General features: G+C 37.5%; 1 protein-coding gene across 6 annotated transcripts in view; it reads left to right on the top strand.

Moving 5' to 3' along the window:
• dnah9 (dynein, axonemal, heavy chain 9) overlaps window positions 1-22764 on the top strand; it is a 180119-nt gene that overhangs the window by 138250 nt on the left and 19105 nt on the right. For all 6 annotated transcript variants that reach the window (XM_086064347.1, XM_086064346.1, XM_086064349.1 and 3 more), the window contains 7 exons: window positions 858-998; window positions 3890-4060; window positions 4174-4296; window positions 8158-8351; window positions 9700-9848; window positions 13020-13147; window positions 19333-19560. In XM_086064347.1, coding sequence (XP_085920473.1) covers window positions 858-998; window positions 3890-4060; window positions 4174-4296; window positions 8158-8351; window positions 9700-9848; window positions 13020-13147; window positions 19333-19560 — 1134 coding nt within the window. The remainder of the gene's footprint in view (window positions 1-857; window positions 999-3889; window positions 4061-4173; window positions 4297-8157; window positions 8352-9699; window positions 9849-13019; window positions 13148-19332; window positions 19561-22764) is intronic.

The raw sequence follows: 22764 nt of genomic DNA, 5'->3' as shown, positions 1-22764 counted from the left end.
CTCGAACTGAGCCGTGCCATTTTGAATCATAAGAGTTGAACCGAAAGTTCCACTTTCAAATTGAATCGCCCCATGTATGAAAAACCATATCAAATTGTCTTTTGTGGAGAGATGCACAGCCCTAACATATAAATGTAAAATACCCCTAATATATATGTATATATATTCATAACCAGCACACCTGCGATGCTCGGTTCAGATAATGGATGGATGGATACTGTAGCTAGATACAGAGAGAGAGAAAATATTGACACCGATGTATATGCATACAGTGTAAGTTATTTAATGCACTTAGAGCACAAGGTGTATCTGTTAAATGTGTTTTATATTAGCGTAAAAGGAATTAATAAAACAAGAAGTTGAACTTGTGCAGGCATTACGGCACAGTCGTCACAACAGTGCAATATGAAAGCTGCATGAATGTTCCCTATAGGGCTCATTATTGGACTTCAAGTTAACTATTTGGGTTTTTTACTGGACCAGAAAAGTACAGGCATATTCCTAAACTGTGAACGTCAAGTGTTAAGTATGATGTATATATTTTTTTCCTGAGCATGGTAATTGTATGAAGATAAGTCTGTACTTTCTCTCAAAGACAAGATGAGAACGTCCTTTGAATATTTTTATTTTCAAGCATCATATCACAGATGTTTTTTTCTGGCGAAAACAAATATTGCACTAATTGTCACTTTCTGTGAGATCATTTTGGCTGAAAGCGTGAAATTGGAAAAGCTTCTCTGGCGTGTGTTTTATTAGAAGCTGCATAAATTCATCTTGCTGAACTCTTAAACCGTAGTGTGCGCATATATGTGTTGATGAATGTTTTTGTTTATGGGTGTGATTTTGTTTTACTGTAGGTAAAAGAATCTAAGGTGACAGAAGCCAAAATCAATGAGGCTCGGGAGCACTACAGACCAGCAGCAGAACGGGCTTCGTTATTATACTTCATAATGAACGACCTCAATAAAATCCACCCCATGTACCAGTTCTCTCTCAAGGTAGCCCATCTATTGACCGGCCATGTTCCCACACCCCTCAAGGGCCCTTCTGTGAGATCCTTCTTAACACTCACTCCTCTGCTTCTCCCCTCCTCCTTCCATTTGCTCACCGTGTTTTATGCTCTTTGCCCTGTTTTATTGTGTTTGTGGCTCCCTAATGTGGTTATGTAGAGCTTAACGTCTTTCATATTGTCAGCCAGCAAGCTCTATGAGGAGGCAGTCTGAGATATGGTTTGCAATCACCCTCAACTTTCACCAGTACTGCTCAGTTTATGTTCAGACATAATCAAATGAAAACACACTTTGAGTCTGTATGACAACTTGTATGGGAGGAAAGACTTTATGATGTGGGTTTATCACACCAAGTTAGGGCAAAGTCCAATTTTGCTAAATTGGTAGAAATTACGCTAAAGTGCAGAGCGCACAAAAGAATAACATAATTTTCTCAATAAATACTAGCCATCAGTGCCAAGCAATTAGATACAAGTGATAGCTTCACTTCTTCATAATCACAATTCCAAATTCTAATGAAATTCAAAACAGATAAGTGAAGTTTTCTTTAGCATGAAAAACATAATAATAATAATCGTAACTCATTCACTCCCAGCCATTTAAACTAAAAACTAAAACTAAAGCGGCCGTTTTACTGGATTTTGACTGATTTTGCAAGGCCCACAGAATATTGTGTTCTATTGCTATAAAAACATGGAATCTACTAAAAGAAAGATTAGAATATAGCTATGTTTCATCAATATTCACAAAACTGTTTCAAACAGTGTCGGAAACAGCTTGTTGCAACATGGCCCTTAATTAATAATAATAATAATAATATATTGTTTCCATTGGTGATCATACATCTGATCAGTTCACCATGACATGCGGAGTCCCCCAGGGTTAGATTCTTAGACCACTTTTATTTAACCTGTGCATGCTTCCACAGTGTCAGGTCATTCACAACATATAGACTGATGTTTGTTTGTTTTTCAGTACCGATACCGATTATTAGTAGTCAAGGAGACCAATAAGCGATATTTGGAGCTGAAAATATTGTCGTCAAACTAATAATAAAAAAACCTCTTAACTTTGTTGAATTTTTTCAAGCGTATCTTGAACCACTTTTAAGATTTGCAAACTGTTGGTGTTTTTATTTTTAATCTTAGATATCAAAATACATATTTGTTTTAAAATTCTAACACAAATTTTAAGGGACCTCCCAGGGTCATTAGTACGTCTTAAAAAGTTAAATACAAATTTAATCTAGTACAACGAGGATTGAAAGTTTGGGCACCCCAGGTAAAAAAATATATTATTGTTCATAAACAAGCCAAGGTATGATGGAAAAATCCAAAAGGCATCATATTACAAATGAGACATTCTTATAATGTCAAAAATAGTTTGATTTTATTTCAAGCATTTACTGTACACTTTCAAAATATATAAATAATGGTGTCTGCAAAAGTTTTTGACAACAAAACGAAAGGAAAGGGCTTTGACCAGCTCGATTCTAGGGGTATAAAGACAAAAACTTATGTTAAAAATCTCAGTGTTATAATTGACTCTGACCTGAATTTTATTAGTCACATCCAGGTCGAACCTAAATCAGCTTTCTACCATCTCAAACAAATAGAAGATTCCGAAATCTCATGTCCAGACAAGAGCTACATAAGAGGAACTCATTCACGCCTTCATCTGCAGTAGACTGTACTAACGGTCTTTTGTCTGGCCTTCCAAAAATGCCTCTGAGGCAACTTCAGCTTGTTAGAATGCTGCTGCCAGATTTTTAAACAGAACTAGAAAAACTGAGAATATCACTGCTGTTCTTAAAACCTTCTACTGGCTACTTGTTACCTACATAATTGATTTTAAAGTGTGTCTGTCTATTTTTAAAACATTACATGGTATGGGGCCAAAATACATGTCTGATTTCCTTGAATTATATAAGCCCCGGTAGGACACTGAGATCCCTTGGAACTTGTCAGTCGGTAACATCTCCATTCAGAACTAAACATACCAATAAAGTGTAAATGCTTTTAAATCAAAGTTAAAAAGTATGCTTTTTTTTGGTAAGGATGTTCAGATCAATACCAGTACGAGTATTCACACTTTGGGTACTCACCTATACCAAGTACCGACACCTCTAGTACTTTTGATATATAAAATTTCATTTAACACAATGACAAAAAATTGTGAACAAAGACATTTCTTTCTGAAGCATATGATGATTCGTTAATGTGTCAAACTGCAGTAGTATAGCGCCAACAACTACAGAGAAGGATATATTCAATGTCAGATTTTGATTGTTTGAGTATCGGTGGCTGGTATCAGCACCAATTCCTGGGCTTCCCTGCTCTTTTCAACCTATGATTAATGTCTTTCAAAGTATTTTTAAAATCATGCTTTCGAAATTCCTTTTCTTGCACTGCATGTTCTTTTAGAAATGTTAGTAAGCTTCTTCTTTTTTTGCTCTGCTTTGCTTTTAGATCTCTATAACTGCTTTTAAATGTTGCACATTTAATTACAGTATGTGAAGCATATTGAGTTATGTTGTGTATGAAATGCGCTATAAATCAGTGGGGTTTTTTTTTCAACACCTAGGTATTGGTTAACATTTGAACAATGTGAATTTTTTTTATTTCTTATCAAGCCCCATGTATAATACTCTCTTCTTTTTTTTCTTTTTTTTGCAATTAAAAAAAAACATTTGCTTGGATCATGCTTGTCAAATATTTGAGCTTTATTTTTATTATTCTCTTAGGTCTTGATGGCTTATTTATATGGATTGGTATTAAATGAATTAGTTACGTAAAAGTTTGAAAAAAGTAACTTGATCAATCAGCATGATCTCAGGAACAGTGCCAATGTTGACTATGCCTGCTCCTGTGCCTTTGCAGGCTTTTAGTGTGGTCTTTCAGAAGGCAGTTGTGAAGGCTGAACCCGACGATGATCTGAAGCAGCGGGTGTCCAACTTAATTGACAACATCACGTCTTCAGTCTTCCAGTACACCACCAGAGGTCTGTTTGAGTGTGACAAACTCACGTACATTGCTCAGCTCGCCTTCCAGGTAAGAGAAGGCTGCTTTCGTCTGTATTGCTTGAATACAAAGACCCTAATCAACTGGCAGCCTGTGCTTGAAAGTACTGTGCAACATTTCTTTATTCTTTGTCATATCTGCAGATTCTATTAATGAACAAAGACATCAAACCTGCTGAGCTGGATTTCCTTCTGAGATACCCCGTCCAACCTGCTGAAATATCACCAGTGGAGTTTCTTTCCAATCACTCCTGGGGAGGGATCAAGGTACCATTAGATGCATCTTCTGCTTTGTGTCGTTCACATAGAATTAATTGACACAAATTTAATTGCATAAAAAAGATGTTGGCCTTTTCCACTATGTCATATTAATTTGTCCCCAAAGTTCAACTCTGTTATTTAATTTCCAAAAAGATTACTGTACCATCCACGTTGCTTAAATCCATTTGCTACAATTTATATCTCCCGGGCTCTGAATTTCATTTCCTTTTAATAGAAGTCATTATCACTCCTTATTTTCAGTTTTTGCCACACTCTGCTTGGCTTCAGAGTGTATATCATATAGACAGCCACACACTTTTTTTCAGAAAGTCCAGACCCGCCTTCCATTGAAAATTCGTGGCACCTTATGAATCCCAAATTACTACATTGGAGACCCCAGAATGTTGATCAACTGAAGTTGTACATCAAGCAAGAATGAGAAGGAATTCCACCTTCAAATCTTGAAAAAAATTATGTCCTTAGTTACCAAACGCTTATTGAGTGTTGTTAAAAGGAAAAGTGATGTAACGCAGTGGTAAATATGCCCGTGCCAGCTTATTTTCGAACATTTTGCAGGCATAAAATTCTAATTGAGTTAAAGAATGCTTGAAAAAAAAAAGTTTATTAGTTTGAATATTAAATACCTTTGTAGCGTATCATATTCAATTTGATATGGATTTGTCTGTCATTGTACTTATTTTATTTATTTATTTTTTACTTTGTGTGAATGCTACTTTTTCATTTGTTTTGTCCTCTTTCAACTCCCACATAATATACACAAGTTACAACGTTCCAATCTCACAATGCTCCAAAAATGCACACCAACCAAGCTTGTATTTTTCTCATTCCACTTATTTACAGTTTTGGCGCAGTTTAACGTTTATATAAAAGTATTCCCATTCATTTTCAATAGGACAGCATTCCACTCCCCTGCATACCACTCATGATCATTTGTTAATGTGGGTTGTCTCGTGACCAAGGGGTCGAAGTTTGAATCCCAACTCTGACTGTCCATTGTAAATATGTCCATTTAAACAAGACACTAAATTATATGCACATATATTAGTATCATATCATAACATGCGCTGTTTAATCACATAAATGTGGATTAAATTCATAAAATCCCCATTCATCTAAAATATCTACAGCTTTCAGTATTCCACATTATTCAAAACAATTGCGCAAAACAATTACGTTTCAAGGTTTTTAAAAAGTCCGCTGTAGCTCAGTAGTGGTTAGAGCAGAAGACTAGTGCGCAGAAGGCCGGGGTGTATCCTGGTTAGAGCAGATTTTAGTTCAATTTCATATAATAATCATTGTCCAATTATGTAATATCCATTGTATTTAATGCTGCCATTTAACATGATTATTTTCAACATCATTCCACATTTTCAGTGACAAAATTCACTTCAATGATAGCTTTCAATATTACTCCACATTACAGTTAAACTGTGCCTCAAGGTTTGCAAAAAGGCAGCAAAAGCTTAGTGGTTCGAATAGATGACTAAGTTTGACTAGATATTAGTCCAAGTTCAATTTCATACAACAATCATTGTCCAATTATTTGACATCGATTTTTTTATACATTTATATTTTACATCTGAAATTTTCCCTTCATTTTCAATATACATTTTCAACATTTAATATCACTCATCTTTCAACATGCTTTCAAATATTAGCATTCAGCTTTCAGCATTCACTCGCAATTTCTTCAGAAATTGCATGTCTTGTTGGAATTGTGGTCCGTGTTTTAGTATCTAGCGAAGTCACACTATGTTTTGCAGCTGACGTTCCTATCAATTTGTAAGAGTATGGTGACATCATTGCAGTCTGTTTTCTCCATATCATCTTGGCTGCTCTTCTGACAGCTGGTGATTCACCTGGGCTCATCTTTGTTACCCTGTGTCACTCTGTATTATCGTTTTGCATTGGATGACACATGAACAAAACCCATATCCCCAAAGTCTCTATAAAGTTTGATAATTTAGCCCTAAAGAGCAGAGGTTGCTCATCTTGTCACATTTGTTTAGTAGCAAACTAAATGTAATGGCAGCATGTGTCTTTAGCCTTTTACACTAATGAATTTTTCAATCTCGACTCCATGGATTGTACCTTCAGCCAAACTCCACTTACGGGGTTTGGAGACCGCTTTCCTCAACTGCACTCAGCTTAATGTGGATACCCAAGGACTAACTGATGGAATTCTCTCTTGAACTTGATACTTTAATTGTTGAGTGCTCTTGATGATATTAGCAGGTAAGGAATCTCTTGAGAACCTTCAAGACTGTGTTTTCAATTGCCTTTCCTGATGCACATCAATATTATCTCATTTTATTAAAAGATGGTTTCCTCTCCATATACACCCTTACCTCTTACTTTATTCATTTGAGAGTCCCGAGTGGTATGACATCAGTATGCAATAATCAACATAAAGCCTGCTTGTTAATCGGTTTTGTGGGTAAAGCTGCTTGAATGGCGTACCGTGGTGCCTGAATAAGACAAACCAATTGTCTGCAGTTTTGAAAGATAATATAAAACATGGTTCTGTGGGTGATATATACAATACGGATATAAACATTGCAATGCATGATGATTACAAGTGGTAGTCGAAGAATAAATAGGAGTTTGCAAATAAAGAGGAGTATACCAATGCCAATAATTGGACCAAATTTGAACATTTTCTCTCCTTTGCAATCTAAAGCAGCTAAAGCCCAAAGATAATCCTCAGCAATTATCCTGGGTTATTAACACTGATTTATTTATTTATGTATTTATTTATTCATTTATGTGTTTATTTTTTACTTCTCCCTGATTTACTTGGAAAACGGTTGAGTCCAACCAGTGTAAACCTATTCAATATTTAGGCTTGCAAATCCTTATGTATGTGGACAAGACCGTGGTCAGCCAGACTCTTTGATTATGACTTGACTCGGAAAAAAATTGCCAATAAGAAAGATTCTTGAAAGTTACGCTATTGCTGAACCCAAAAAGAGGAACACTTGGGTTGTTGAGTGTTTGTAAAACATTTCTCCCAAATGATCACCCACAGAAAAAATGACAACTGTTTGCCACTGTAATGTAATTACCACCACCTACATACACATAAAGCACATTGTAGAACATGAACGGACACTAGTGCACCTGATGATTTTGTCTATTTCACTGTGATTTATGATTCATTAGCAAATACTTGATTTTAGTTGTAGTTTTTAGGAATTACTGTCGTTTTAATGCTGCATTTTGTGTATCTTGGATGTGTTTTTTGAAAGTTGGTCCTTTATTTTTTGTGTGGATCCATGTTCTGAGGAGGGTAAAATTTGTTTATAGAATGTGAACAAATTTAAATGTCAACATATTGATGAACCACAGATATGTGTACAAGCAATGTTAGTAAATGAAGCCCATCGTCTTGTGTGCTATGTTACTCATCTTGAATACGTCACACACTTTCAGGGTAGTGAGCACACAGTTATTTATTCTTTGTCATATTTTTGGTTAAACATCAGTTGGTGTTTATCTTACTTTTGGTAGACCTGAAACTATGAACAGCAAACAAGCATGCCATGCTTAGACACATATAGACGTGATCACTCAAGTATGGATTGTTTTCTTTTTCCTATTGACTGGCGGCCAGTCCAAGGTCTGCCTTTCACGAAAATCATCTGGGCTCCAGTTACCCCCACCCTAATAATGACAAGCGGTATAGAAAATAGATGGATAGTTGCAATCCCATGCATCCATGAAATTTAAAGGAAATTCAATCAAAGAGAACTACTAAACTTTTACAAGCTTATGCAAAACACACACATAATCTTATGAAGTGTCTAATTATTTGTTCTTCTGTCCATTCCCCCCATCAACTATCAGTCACTGTGCTTAATGGACGAGTTCAGGAACCTTGACCGAGACATCGAAGGCTCGGCCAAACGCTGGAAGAAGTTTGTGGAGTCCGAGTGTCCAGAAAAGGAGAAATTACCACAAGAGTGGAAAAATAAAACTGCTCTCCAGAGGTTGTGCATAATGAGGTCTCTGAGGCCTGACCGAATGACGTATGCTGTAAGGTGAGCAATTCAATGATCACTTGGCCTTTGCTCTCTGATCTGTGATGCTTTTCACTGACCCGGAGTATTTGTTAAAATGCTAAAAGCTTAACAGCTTGAACCTTGCCTCAAAGTTTGAACTTATAGGATATCACTTCTCACCTCTGACTGCCAACTCATTTGTCAGTTGCATAAAAATAGCTTCAGCAGCACATCTTGAGGTCTCAACCAATGAACCTTATAAAGTGACCCATTACATTAACTGTACATTGTATGGCATTTCTTACATGTTGAGCAATTGCAAGAATTTGTATGAACATTAGTATGTCAATAATACTTTGTATTATTGTTTTCGTAGGCTAACCTTCTCAAGATCACCTTGCCTTACGGTTTGCAAGGCATAGAGTAATGCATGAGTGTTGGCTAGCATTTCTCCATGAGTACTTCCAGTAGAATGTTACCATATTAAGCAGCAACCACCTTCCTTGTTGTTTAGTATCCTAGATTGCCTCACTGACACTGACATATGGGTCACCAGACCCACCTAACAGATTAAATCACAATAAATAAATAAAAAAAATGAGAAAAAGGTTATTAACATTTGGTCTAAATGCACCTATTATTATTGCATTATAACATTGTGAATGTAAAATGAAAGTCATCCGTGTTTGAAGAATTTAGATCACGAAAACTCATTAAATGAAGAGAGACCCACAAAGAAACAGACTAATCTAATTTGGCCTTGTTCACCTTAATTGTGCTTTGCCGTGCCAATATAAAACCTAGACTGACTGAACCCAGCAAATAGGTAGGAGCATTTCAGAATATAATTAGTATATTAATATGCTTTAAGAACTGAGAACTGGAACCATAGTGGTGGACCAATTAAAATCTTCTAATCTATTGAGTGAGAAAAAAATATTAAGTTCATTCGCACCAAATTCCCTGCAGCAGATAGGCCAAGCAATGTAGCAGGATCACCTGCAGCCAATGATGGCTTAGCGGGGTGTATCATCCCAAATCATTTGAGTTGGGTGTGTGTCTTGACCTATGCCGAACCCCTGAGACTGACTCACCAAACACCTGGGGTTCGATCCAACCCAGGTTAAGAACCACTGCTATAGATAATATTTTTGCTGTTTACTGGTCTTATAAATTTCCTTTGATTTCTAACATTGGAATATTAAAATTGTTTCCTCCAAGTCACATGGGTAAAAAAAGCTAACAGCCTTTTGCAATTGTGATGAGAGTTTAATGTTGCAGTTTACCTTTAAATAGCTGTCAATCCAAATGATAGAAGATTTTTTGAGCTTATATGTCAAAGATACCAAGAAGTGCTGCCGATAACATACTGCTATTCTCCCCACAGAGACTTTGTAGAGGAGAAACTAGGGGCCAAGTATGTGATTGGCAGATCTCTGGACTTCGCAGTGTCCTTTGAAGAGACGGGTCCGACGACGCCCATGTTCTTCATCCTCTCTCCTGGAGTTGATCCTTTGAAGGATGTGGAGAAACACGGTAATGCTCTTGCTGTTTTATCTTTAATAAGCCATAAAATTCCTCCTCACAGCATGTGGGACTTTATCAGAGCATACATACTGTGAACACAGCTGTCATTTCTTCATATTGTGAAAAACGTGAGATTTTTGTAAAACAGACTATTGAAGTGAAGTGCAGGCGAACCTACTTGCTACTCTGATTGCAACTCGAAGATTATCAGTCAAAACAGCAGTACTTCCATCATATCTGCCTTGTGTCTTTTCTTTTATGTACAACCATCACGGCCATCAGACTGGGTAGATTGAAGGGATTATACGAAAGGTCACATATTTATGAGATGACACCACTTCTGAAATACGGCCAGCAGAAAGTAAATGTCATTTGCTTCAGAGTTACTTTACTGCTCTGAATAATGTGGATGCACTTTATAGCAATTTGGCCGACATATTGTGGAAAGTCTTGCACTGACATAGAATATCGTGCCTTAAGAGCAACAGTCTTCTGAATTGGCTGCCAAACCAGCTCCGTGGAGAATTCACAATGCACAATGATGAACATATGTCCCTTAGAGAGCTATCTCCATGTCTGCTTTTGTTTATATCAGGGTCATTGATGGATACATTTGTCTGATGATAACGACTGAATGAATTATCATGTGGTGCGACCAAAAAGGAACAACCAATTTGGGACTTTTATTTTTGGAATACATTCACTCTCAGCCATTTTCACTGAAGCAACCCCATTCCCTGTTCTACTGGATTTTCACAGATTTTGCAAGTCACACACAATATTGTGTTCTATTGCTATAAAAACATGGAACCTACCAAAAGAAAGATTAGAGTCTCTTCTTTCATCAGGAAAAAAAAAGTATAGTTGTATCGGTTTCTGTTTTGCAGCAATTAGCATTAGAATATAGCAATGTTTCATCATTATTCACAAACCTGTTAAACACTGGCAAAAAGAGATTATTGCAACGTGGCCCAGGCTGATCTCTTCATGTCAGAAGCTGCATCAAAGCCTTCTGTATGCTCTTGCATTAAAAAAAATACATTAAAACAAATTTATAAATACGTTTTTGGGAGTAAAGGACAAATAATTAAACAACGGATTTACACGTTTTAATGAGTTAAAGACAGTAGTTTGTATTATCTACAAGACAGTCAAAAATCCATGTGAGCAGCTATCAGGTTTGTACTGGTGTATGGGGCGGTGTGGATCAGTGGTAGAGTGGTCGTCCTGCAATCCAGAGTTTGTGGGTTTGATTCCGTGCCAATGTGACCATGTTGAAGTATCCTTTAGCAAGATACTGAACCCCCAGTTGCACCTGTTGCTGTGCATCAGTAGGTGAATGAGTAGACAAATGTAAAGCGCTTTGAGGACTTTGTAAGGTGGAAAAGCGCTATATAATTGAAGTAATGTCCCACAACTATGTAAAAAAATAAAGTTACCCTTTTAGCATCTGGTATATAGTGGTCATGTTTGGATATCATGTGGTGTGACCTAAAAAAATAATTCATATTTTTCAACAAATGTCAATATTAGGGGTGTCAAAATTAGTGCGTTAATTTTGAGTTAATTTAAAGTTGCTTTAACGGCACAAAAAAAAAAATCAGTCACAACGCAACAGACACGTCCACGTCAGAATTTTGCAGTAATAAATTTAATAATAATGCATATATTTGTGGAGACTGGGGTCAAGTTGTATTTTAAATTTTTTTAAATGTGCAGAATTTCACAATTCATGTCAAATATTAGATAGCTCTTCATATGAAAAGAAAAATGCACTGAGCTGTCACCAATGTGAAAAATTACCAACACAAACCAATATCACACTCGTTTCTTACAGTACAGTCCATCTTTTTGATTGTAACTCAATTTTATAAATTATTATAAAATTACTGTATCAATGACTAAAAGATGCAGCCATATTTCTGTTATTTAAATTTTTTACACTTATGTTAACAAGAGTATGACAACTTTTTTTTTATTATATTGTACAGATATAACATTTGCGATTAATCGTGAGTTAATTATTGAGATTAATAATTTTAATCGCCTGACACCCCTAGTCATTATAATTGTTCTTGTGTGGCTAGCTAGCTTTTTTAGATGGCTAATTGTTAGCCTCATAACGTTTTAAGTTGAGAATATAATGTGGTGTGACCAATCATCATTTAGTGCGACCATTGTAGAAAGCTTTCCATTATAGATGTATGTCTTACAATTATAGAAATTGTGGATTCTAGTAAAATTGTAGGTAATAATAAATAATAATAAAGAATTCTGTAAATGTTTTATATGTTTTTAGAATAAATTAATTGTGCTGGGCCTGGTGAAATCCTTATCCGTCAATAATCCATTATGCTAATTCAACATGTTGATCAAAGGCCCATTCCTATTAGTGTTGACTTTCTTGGTTTGCTACATCCCCAAAGCCACTGTTAAACAAAAAATCCATATCAGATTGAATCAGCTCGAGATGAAGCAAACAGACCTTGAACCTTTTATGAAATCCTTTCCTAATATTATAACAGGAAGGATTTCTTTTGGAACATGTCTGTAAGAGGTGTGCTAATTGAATATCAGCAGCCTCGTGCTGAGTGGATCAAAGCTGAAAGTTATCATATTGTTAGAAAAAGATCACAGTGGTTGTAACAGTCGCTGATCTACACGATGACATGTTTTTATTACATCTACTGGCGGGTTTAATCATCGCCGTTTTCATTTTGAATATACTGGCACTGATTAAATGATTTTGGCCTCGGTAGGGGGTTACTATTCTTGAGCTAGCGAGGAACCTCTCTATCCGTCTCCTGGTAGGTCGACGTTGTAATGCCACAAAACTAATTGTATTGTTCAATCTCACACAGGTAAGAAGCCATTTACTTTCTGCTTAAATTAAAGTTTTTAATGTCTTACTGGGAGTTAGATTAGAAGCTCAATTTCACTGCCATGTTGGTGTGGTTATTGTCAACACATTGTTTGTTCCTTGCGCAAGAAGTGAACATGGCGATGTTTTTGTTTTGTTTTGTTTTTTTACTTGCGTACTACTTTTTTATTACGTTCTTTGTAAGGTGTGACTGTGTTTGTTGGGGCAATAGCAGGAAGTTGTTTAATAGCACGTTGGTAAGTGGGATTTATCTCAGGTCTATTAATTTATATGTTGCTCTGTACCTGTATTTATTTCAGGAAAGAAGCTTGGTTTCACATTTGACAACAAGAACTTCCACAATGTGTCTCTGGGTCAAGGTCAGGAGGCCATGGCTGAACAAGTCCTTGGTTTGGCAGCTCAGAATGGCCATTGGGTCATATTGCAGGTAAATTATAACCATCCTATATTCTTAACTCATTTGCTCCCAAAAACTTATAAAAATGTCCTATTTTAAATATTACCATGCTCCCAAAGACGTATTATTCATATTTTATGTTTATTTTATGCTCCAGCATACAGAAGGCTTTCATGCAGCGTTTGACCTGAAGGGGTTGCTTAAAGCAATGGTAGTTATTACAATGGTAGTTATTACAAATAAATTTCTAATGCTAATTGCTGCAAAACGGAAACAGATACAAATAAACTTTTTTTCCTGATGGAAAAAAGAGACTCATCTTTTTTGGGTAAGTTCCATGTTCTTGTAGCAATAGAACACAATTTTTGCTGGCCTGGCAAAATCAGTCAAAATCCAGTAAAACAGCTGGGGGTGAAGGGGGTTACTTCAGTGAAAATGGCTTGGAGGGAATGAGTTAATATATAGTATAAACAAGTGTCTAATTTTAAGTGACTCCATCTATCACCATATTTGAGGGCTCTAATTTCATAGATTGCACAACCGAAATTGCTGGTGCAAGCCTTATTGCACCGTTTTGGATTTTGGCTCATCTCTCTGCACCATGCTGGGCACATCTGTCATTTTGGTAGCAGAAATTCATCTCAACTTTATGCTCGCTGGAACCACGTAAAAGTTTTGTCGCAGGTAGTCACAATTTTGTTGAATTTGATCGGGCGGGGCACAGGCAGACCAAACTTTCACCCATGGAAGTCGGCTTGCAGTTCCTTAAGATGACCTACTTGGCACATTGTCAAGTTTCTTCTTCTGCCATGTTGAGGGCTGTTTGAGGAGAATGAGAGGCACTGCTTTCATTAGCAGTGAATAAAGTTGGTGCCCAAAATGGCACAAAATGCACTTTTTGAAGTCAGCCACACTGTACCTGCTTGTGTACTTCTGCCAAAATACCAACACTATGTCTAACCCGCCTCAGCACAGATTTATGCCGTGCCTCGCACTAGACTTGCACCAGGCATGAGAATAGAGCCCTGAATGTTTACATCTGAGGTGATGTAGTCATGAATGTGGGTTCATTAATTTATGTGTTACATACACAAAATGTTGTGTAAAATATGTATTTATTTATTTTGTTGTTGTTGTCATTGGTCTCTTTTTTTATATTAAGAAAACTTGCCAATTGTACAGGGGTGCTTAGACTTACGTATGCACATGCATCATGTACATACGTTCATACATACTGTACATATGTGAATCCAAGTTGGGTCATAGTGTAAAATGTAAAGAAAAAGAAAAAACAGTGATTTGCAGATTCTCTGAATCTTTTAATAATTTTATGGACTGTAGATAATAAAGTCCATTAGTTTCTTGGACTAATTGCTCACACAATTGCTCACAAAATGGTGAACCTCACTCCATCATTGTCTTTCAGGGTTGCTCCTTTTACACCCAATCAGTGTTTCGGACGTGTTTTTGAGCATCCTTCAGCTTTTGCAGACTTTTGTTGCGCCTGTCCTAGATTTACATGTTGCAAGTATCAAAATCAAAATAAGAGAATATTTGCACACAAAAAATTCAGTTAGAACGTATATTGTATAATAGTTTAAAAAACAATTGTGAATCATTGTATTTTGTTTTTATTTATATTTTACACCCCAATTTCAGTGTTATTTAGGTTTGTACATACATACGGTGTATTTATACAAAAGCCGTTCCTGTCATTTTAGTTCCCTGGTTAATTAATAGTATTATCTTATAGCTTTGCAAAGCACATGTAAGTACATGATGCCATTACCTTTGTCCCAAGTTCATCTGCATGTAAAAGTCAAATTCTCTGTGGGCATTCTCTTCCTGGAAGAGCCTCGGCATTCAATAGCACAATATCTATAGCCACGGTATCTGTTCCCCTCTTATCTGGAGGGTCACGTTTGCATTTTAAGTGGAAACCTTGGTGGAATTATAATGAGAAATATTGACGGATAAAAACCGCAGGCCGATCCCCATACCCCGACCCCCTTTTCTTTTAATACTGTATATATGTATATGCATGGATGGTAGATAAGGAGAAAACATGGGATGCCCCGACTCTCCACTCTACAAGGATAGCACAGACAGCCGTTGTTTTAATTACCTTTGCATAAGAATTCAGATCAATAGGCTTAAAAAGGGATTGTCCCCTTGGCAACAAACCACCCACTCGCTTTATCATCAACTATCTGTCTGTCTGCCTGCTGAGAGCTAGATCCATGTCACTGGCCAACAGAGAGAGAAAAACATCGGGGGTGTCTTTATCTCACTTATTTTACCAGTCGGGTCACCCTTTTTTTTCTCCACATATTTCTCTTCCCAAAACCACATCATCCTTCATTCCATCATGTAACTATGATGACGTTGGTTCTTTACCTCCAGTTTGCGATCTATCCATTCCCGACTAGTTGTTCATCTTACCAAGTGTATACCCGCCCGCCTATCATCTCGCACTCCACCTTTTCTCACCTGCTGCCAGGCATAGGTGGTGGGTCATTGGCTGGTTACCCTTCAACATTTGGGTAATTATTCTGCAGAATGCCAGCTCCTACTGAGAGAGACGCAGAAGCCTTGAAAGCAAGCTCACGGGGGTTGGGTAGGGGGGGGGGGGGGGGGGACGATGGAGAGGCAATCAGTCCAACCGATTGGAGTTGAATATCCTACACAGGCCAGCCGGTGGGAATCAAGTGGCCTAAAATGGCCATCTTTTTCACACATTTATTGCTAAATCCACCCCATTAGCAGGCAGTAGCAGACAGAAGGGAGATAAGAAAAAAATAAATCATCATTTGACAAAAGAACTCTTCTACAATTTCTTCTCTGGACTCATCTTTGGAAGTCTAGAGTTTAAAGTGATTTGCTTAGTGCAAATCCTCATGGTCTTGACATTAGGTAAGATTTGTTTAATTTTACAAATGATGGAAGACCATTTACTTACAACCAAATTTGATTAGTGTTTTTATATGACACTGGTATGTTTATTTTGCACATTTTAACTACACAAACCAACTTTACCGTTCATGAGTTAAGTCTGTTCAGCTGCTGATGAACCGGATGTTTACCAATTATTCTCTGTGGTACATTTTTTCAATCCTCTGTGTGATGAAGACCATGACCATCGCCTGTGGTTGTGATATAAATTAGGAGCTTACAGTAAAGCAGTGGTGTCCAAACTATGGTCCGGGGGCCATTTGTGCCCCGCCAGCCATTTTTAGGCAGCATATACTAAAAATATTTTTCTTCCATCACTCTTGGTTTTATTGGTTTGTTTAAAAACTTCCAGTTTTTTTGTGTCACCCTGTATATATTTTATCTAAAGTAGCACTAAAGAACTTTTCAACCTTAATAAAAAAGTGTCATAACTCTTCTGATGAAACATTGACTTAAAACTATTTGAATGGTACCTTTTTGACATGGCCTGAGGGGGTCTGTATTATGTTTTATTGGCACGAAGCAACTTTGAGGAGGGATGGTAGGAACACTGCCACACAAAAAACTACAAATGTGCTGAATGCTTTATGCCATATTCCCCATTTCTCCATTCATTACAAAGATGGAAGTCAGTTTGAATGTCGATGCATGATTAACTGCTTTCCTGGCAGAAGCTGCAAAACAACTGGAAAATTGTGTCTGAGGAGAGAAAAAAGAAAGAAAAAGGGAAGCTACCCGGATAAAAGAACAGTCAAGGATCAACATTGGCCCAGCTTCCACTCGCTGGCGTGTGCTAAAAAAACAACGCAATGTGCTTGTCCTCATGGGAAATGTCGTCTTCCTTCAGGCATAACATTACCACATTTATCCATATGGTGCCGACATAATCAACGTAAACTGAACGTTCTTTAGTGTTGCTTTAAATGTGAGCAGTAAAATTGTGAGCTCACATTGGATTAACCGTTGATTGTGATTTGATGGTGTGTTTGATGTCTGCTACATGTGTAAATATAATGTATTTTGTTGAACGTAGTAAGTTAAATTAAAAGCGGAAAGGACGTTATTTACATATTACGTTGTCCGCGCATCGCGGTTTGAAGGGGATATTCCAATCGAAGACAAATGAGCATGTAAACGTGTAACCTCGATTGTTTCACAAACCGGAATTCTGACCTTAACCCGAATATTGACTGCATGTAAATGTAGTCAGTGAAAAACAATGCGCTGTTCAAGTGAGGTATCCCAAATGCATTTGTATGAGCAAGAATTCAGGTTATGAAAGGAGTAACCCAGGGGTTTTATTCAGGTTTTTAAAAACCTGAATAAGGGCATATTTGGGTTATTGCGTGTGTTTACATGGCCTTACAAAACCCGAATATTGCCAATATTCGGGTTATAAAGGGGCTATTGCCTGCATGTAAACATAGTCATTGCTATGATTGCCTTTATGGGTGCACTTAACTCTAAAGTCAGACTCTTTAGGCTAAAAAATCTCTGGGGGTTAAGTTATAATGGACACCCACTCGCTCTACCGCTGGTCGTCATGGTAATGTAATAGAAGGGTAATCGACTCTGCTTTTAAACAGGGTGGTTAATTAAGAGAGTTGATCCATCCATCCATTTATTTTTACATCTATAAAATGTGTGAGCAACATAGGCACGAAGAGAACATGTAAACTCCATGTACATTGAGATTCCAACCAAGAACCTTTGACTGCGAGGCAGACATGGACACCACATGCTTCACCAAGTTCTTTTTATAGTCATATAACTTTAAATTAAATGTGAACCGCTGTGTTTGCTAAATTTGTTCACATAATAGAATTTAAGTTAAGCTGCCAGTCATTTTGACATCTCTTGCCCTTGGTCCCCAATCCAGTTTATCCTGTCCAGCACACATACATATCTTACGGCTATGACCCTGCACGGCTGCCTCTCAGTGCTGGAGCACAGCTGTGCAGTTATCCATAGCATTGCTGCTTAGCAAATGGGTTCCCTGCATACATTCAGATTTGCCTTTGTGTGCTCCTCGCTTGTGTGATGAGCAGTCAGAACGGCCATTTTGCCTTCCCTCGGGTTGCATTGGATATCAATGTATCAAATGGCTTGCCAGCTGTGGCTGTTGATGGGATTTAAAGATTAATTTTATGTAAATAGATGACTGTTTGATGCAGTATTAAGAGGAGGCAAGTGTTTCACCTGAACTTGACTTAATTTGAAAGCTCTGAAACAGAAGCCGCTCTTTTTGTGTTGTTTGTTAGTCAGACCCGCTAGTGCATCTGTCTTTCTTCACTTCTTCACTGTGTAGCCAGAGGATGAATGGTTTCATTACTGTTACAAATTGTAAGGCCCTCTCTCACTTCTTCTGTCGACGTCTTTATTGCTTGACTATTTACATGCCGAGAGGAAGGGATTGTACTCCAGCCTGATGAAAAAGTGCTTGAATTTAGACTTCTAATTTGTATACCCATTCATTATTCTCTGGAGCACCAATAGAGAAACGTACTTATCACTTTGTCTCCTTCAGCTATTGTCCAAAACCTGACTTTTCTCTTATACTATATTCTAACTTAACGCTAGCCGCCTTTTGTTCAATGTCTCCCAAAAATCGAAACAAACTGACATTCCTTTCTGTCGTTTCCCCTCGCTTGGAAAAAGGGCTAACTTCAGCCATCATAAGGAAGATTAAATATGAAGAGCAAATGGAAATGAGAAAGTAAAGAGGCTTATGAATTAATGACTGGAGTTATTAGTGCTGTAATTAGATTTAGGGAATGGGCAGTGCTGCATGGTTAAATGTGTTGGGAGGTGGGTGTGGGGGCATGGCTGACTGCTTATCATTCACAGGATGTCCTGTAAGTGTCAAGACAGTTGAGATGGAAAATTGAGCTCATCCAAGCTTGTGTGATCGTACAAGTCAGCTCCGCTGGCCGGGCTGTACTTGCAAGATGAATTTGCAGAAAAGTCAGGCTGAAGTATCAACCAAGAACGGTTGCTTAATGTCAGCATCTTGAAAATTGGTTTCAAGTGCTGTGTACCATTTAATTTAGTGCCACTTCAAAGTCAGAGTGATAGGGGGAGTATACCGGATTTAATTTCTCCTTTTTGCTAGTTGTCATTACAAATATAAATTACATGGGCAGTTTCACAACCAAGATATATTATTCTGTATTTTTTTAAGGCTATCTGGTATCTGTCATGTCGCAGTTTTGCCCTTTTAAACTGGCGTCTTGTTCCTTGTTTTTCACTGCCTTTCACTGTAGAATATCCACCTGGTGGCTCGCTGGCTGGGTACTCTGGAAAAAACCCTAGAGCAGCAAGCGGAAGGAAGTCATGAGAACTTCAGGGTTTTTGTCAGTGCTGAGCCTTCCTCCACCCGTGAGGGGCACATCATTCCACAGGGCATCCTGGAGAACTCCATCAAGATAACCAATGAGCCACCAACAGGCATGCATGCCAACTTGCACAAGGCTCTGGACAACTTCAATCAGGTAACACCATAGTGTGGTTAGTCACATTTTTCTATATACATTTTCTATTTTTCCCTGAGATTCAAATCATCCAGTAGCTGCAGTTGTTAATTAAACTGATAAATAGTAAACTATTGACTTACACTTTAGACCAGTGGTTCTTAACCTGGGTTTGATCGAACCCCAGGAGTTCGGTGAGACGCACACCTGACACCTACATTATCATTCATGATTGTCGCCCCACTTCGTCTTCGTTGGGTGCAGGTGATCACGCTACATGATAGTGGAGTTGGTGCGCTCAGTCGTCGACTTGTGACTGTTGTGATGCTACGTCGTGTGATTTCTTTATTATTGTAATCCCTTCATCACTGCAAAAAATATAGTAAAATAAGAAAATTATTACTTCAAATAAGCAAAATTATCTGCCAACAGAACAAGAAAATGTTACTTAAATTTACCTGTAAGATTTTGAAAAATAAGAAAATATTACTAGGCCCATATCAACTGCAGCGGTCTTGAAAATAGTATTTTTAGACCAAAAACAAGTAATGTTGACTTTTTTCAAGCTGTAATAAATAAAACTACTGTCCTGCTCACTTAATGGCACCCCTTCATTTTTTGCATGATCTCAACAATATCTTCAGAAATCAATGGAAATGTACCAATTTTATGTCATCAGTACCTTTTAATTGAATGTCCAAAGTAATTCAACAAAGGAAATTGTTTTTCAACTTACATAATGTAATTCCAAAGAAAAAATACAAAACACAAGCATGTGCAGCAATAATCGCACTCTTTGATATTTGGTTGCACACCCTTTAGCAGCTTCCAAACATGTGTTGTAGCCATCTCTAAGCTTCTTGCATTTCTCTGCTGGTATTTCTCTTCCTTTGCAAATTGTTCAAGCTCTTGAATGTTTGCAGGTTTCTTTTCCCAATGGCACATTTCAGTTCAGTTCAGTTCCCCACAGAGTTATGGATCACTTTTTTCAGATTGTTTTCATACTTGTATTTGTTCCATTTATCTTATTACTAGATTATGCATTCTTAAAATAAAATTCCATTTATTTATGTGGAAAATGCTTGTTTTAAGCCTCACAGTACACACAACTGGCTGACTGCTTGATCAAATAATATCTTAAAATAAGCAGAAGGATCTTGTCTGACAATCGTATTTTAAGTAATAACTTGTCAAAACAAAATAAGCAAATTTAGGTTAAATTTAAGAAATTATATCTTACTTAAAATGTCAGTTTTTGCAGTGTACTAACCATGTCAAACAAAATGGACTCATATGTGCAATATGAATTCACATCTATAACAGAACATATCGTGTTCCACAGGGTTCAATTCTAGGACCTCTGCTGTTTTCATTGTATCTGCTGCCCCTAGGTTTCATCTTAAGAAAACAGCGGTTGTTGTTTTAAAGTGCTCTATAAATGCAGATGAGTTGAATGATGGGAGTAAGTAATATATGCAGGGGTAAAATGATTGTTCTGACTAAAGATAGACTAAAACATTGACAGTTTTTGTTGATGATAAAACTAGATGGATACAATTATCTTTTCTTTGACTAAAATAAAGACTAAAATGCTAAATTCATAAGTCGACTAAATAAAAACGGGATATGGTTGACTAACTACGACAAATAACAAGTGTGATTGAAACTGGACTAAAACTGAGACTACATTTTTAAATGTCTGATAAAATTAAGACTATATGTAAGAAAACCAACTGAACCGCATGTTAGCAAGTACAGTGACAATATTAAACCATGATCTTGGTGAATACTAATAAAAATTACTGTGTACATTGTCATCTGATAATGTACACCCATTGAACATCTCAAGTAGTTCCTGTCAAATAAATAAATAATCATTACTGTACATTGTTCCAAATTATTGTGCAGCTAATTTAGCTGTTCAATGAGCAAACATAGAAACTTGACACAGTCAGATTTTCTGATAAGTAAATGTAAAGTACCCTGAGGATAGAATTTGCAATTTCAAAACAATAATGAGCTATTTAATTATTTACTTTTTTTGGTGGTTACATCTTTGATGACTGGGATGCTGCTGAATAATTGAGGTGAACAATAAAGACACAGGATTCAGTGGATGTAACAAATAAATATGGGTGGAAACTTTGACAGTTCTCAGGTTCATTTATGGGTATCTTTAGGTCATGATATACACTGCCCTTCTTCAACATATTTACTTGTTTGCTGAGAGGGGCAGGTGACACAGCATATGCTAGTTTCCGTTCCAATTTTGCCCTCAAGATGCCAATTTGCCAAAATGAAGCCTTGAGCAGATGGCCCGTTCAGTCAACCTGGAACAGTTCATACCCATGGAGGACAGATGTGAATGTGGCACATGCGAGCATTAAACGCAGCTAAAGTCACTTTTTGTTAGTAATTCCTGGCACACGTATCCCTCATATAGTGCTCAGTGCACTTTATTGACCTCTATCTTTACCTTATCAGTTTTGTATTGCTCTCCATCACCTCAGTTCTTTGCTGTCATTGCTCAGTGCTCAGCTCTCTCTTTGTCCAATTTCATCATATTTAGCTTGTTCTTGATGACTATCATGCTTGTGAGCTCTGCTTTATGTGCTACTGAAATGATGTACACTGACGTGAGGTTGAAGGATTATTAGACTAGCCCACTCGCACGGCTAAAACCGCTAAGACATTTGCCATTTTCACTGGATAGTGTACTTGTCATGTGGGATGTGAGTGATTATGAGGGATGGCGGACCCCATTGCAGGAAAATAAGGCAGTGAAACAGGAATCAAGTGCAATGTGTGGTACTTTAATGAAACAGGGAAAAAGGTGAGCAGACAACAATGGCTGGACGGTACGTGACTAGACTGGTCGCCATGGCTGGACGGTACGTGACTAGACTGGTTAGCCTGGCAAGCCACACCCACTTTATTTTTCTTTTCTTTTTTTTTAATGCACCACATACACTCACTGACATGCCTGGGAGGCGGGTGGATCTGAGCGTGGGGATATCATTTCCCTCTGCTCCGGTTCACCTGCTCCTAATTTTAATGCACCACACACACACACTTGTATATACACTGGGTGGGGTCACATTCAAGGTTTAAGGGAGTTCGCCAGTCGGCAAGCTGGCGGACTCGGTAACAGGGGTTAACTTTCACTAAGAACGCTGGGGTGACGACCGGGGCCTTTTCCCCGCTGGGCCTGGGGTTCGGGGGTGC

This window comes from Leptonotus elevatus, chromosome 20 (assembly GCF_054856555.1).
Source record: "Leptonotus elevatus isolate MCC_2025b chromosome 20, RoL_Lele_1.0, whole genome shotgun sequence".
NCBI lineage: Eukaryota > Metazoa > Chordata > Actinopteri > Syngnathiformes > Syngnathidae > Leptonotus > Leptonotus elevatus.
Note: the sequence above shows the minus strand (reverse complement) of the source record. Positions and strands in the feature narration are given on the sequence as shown.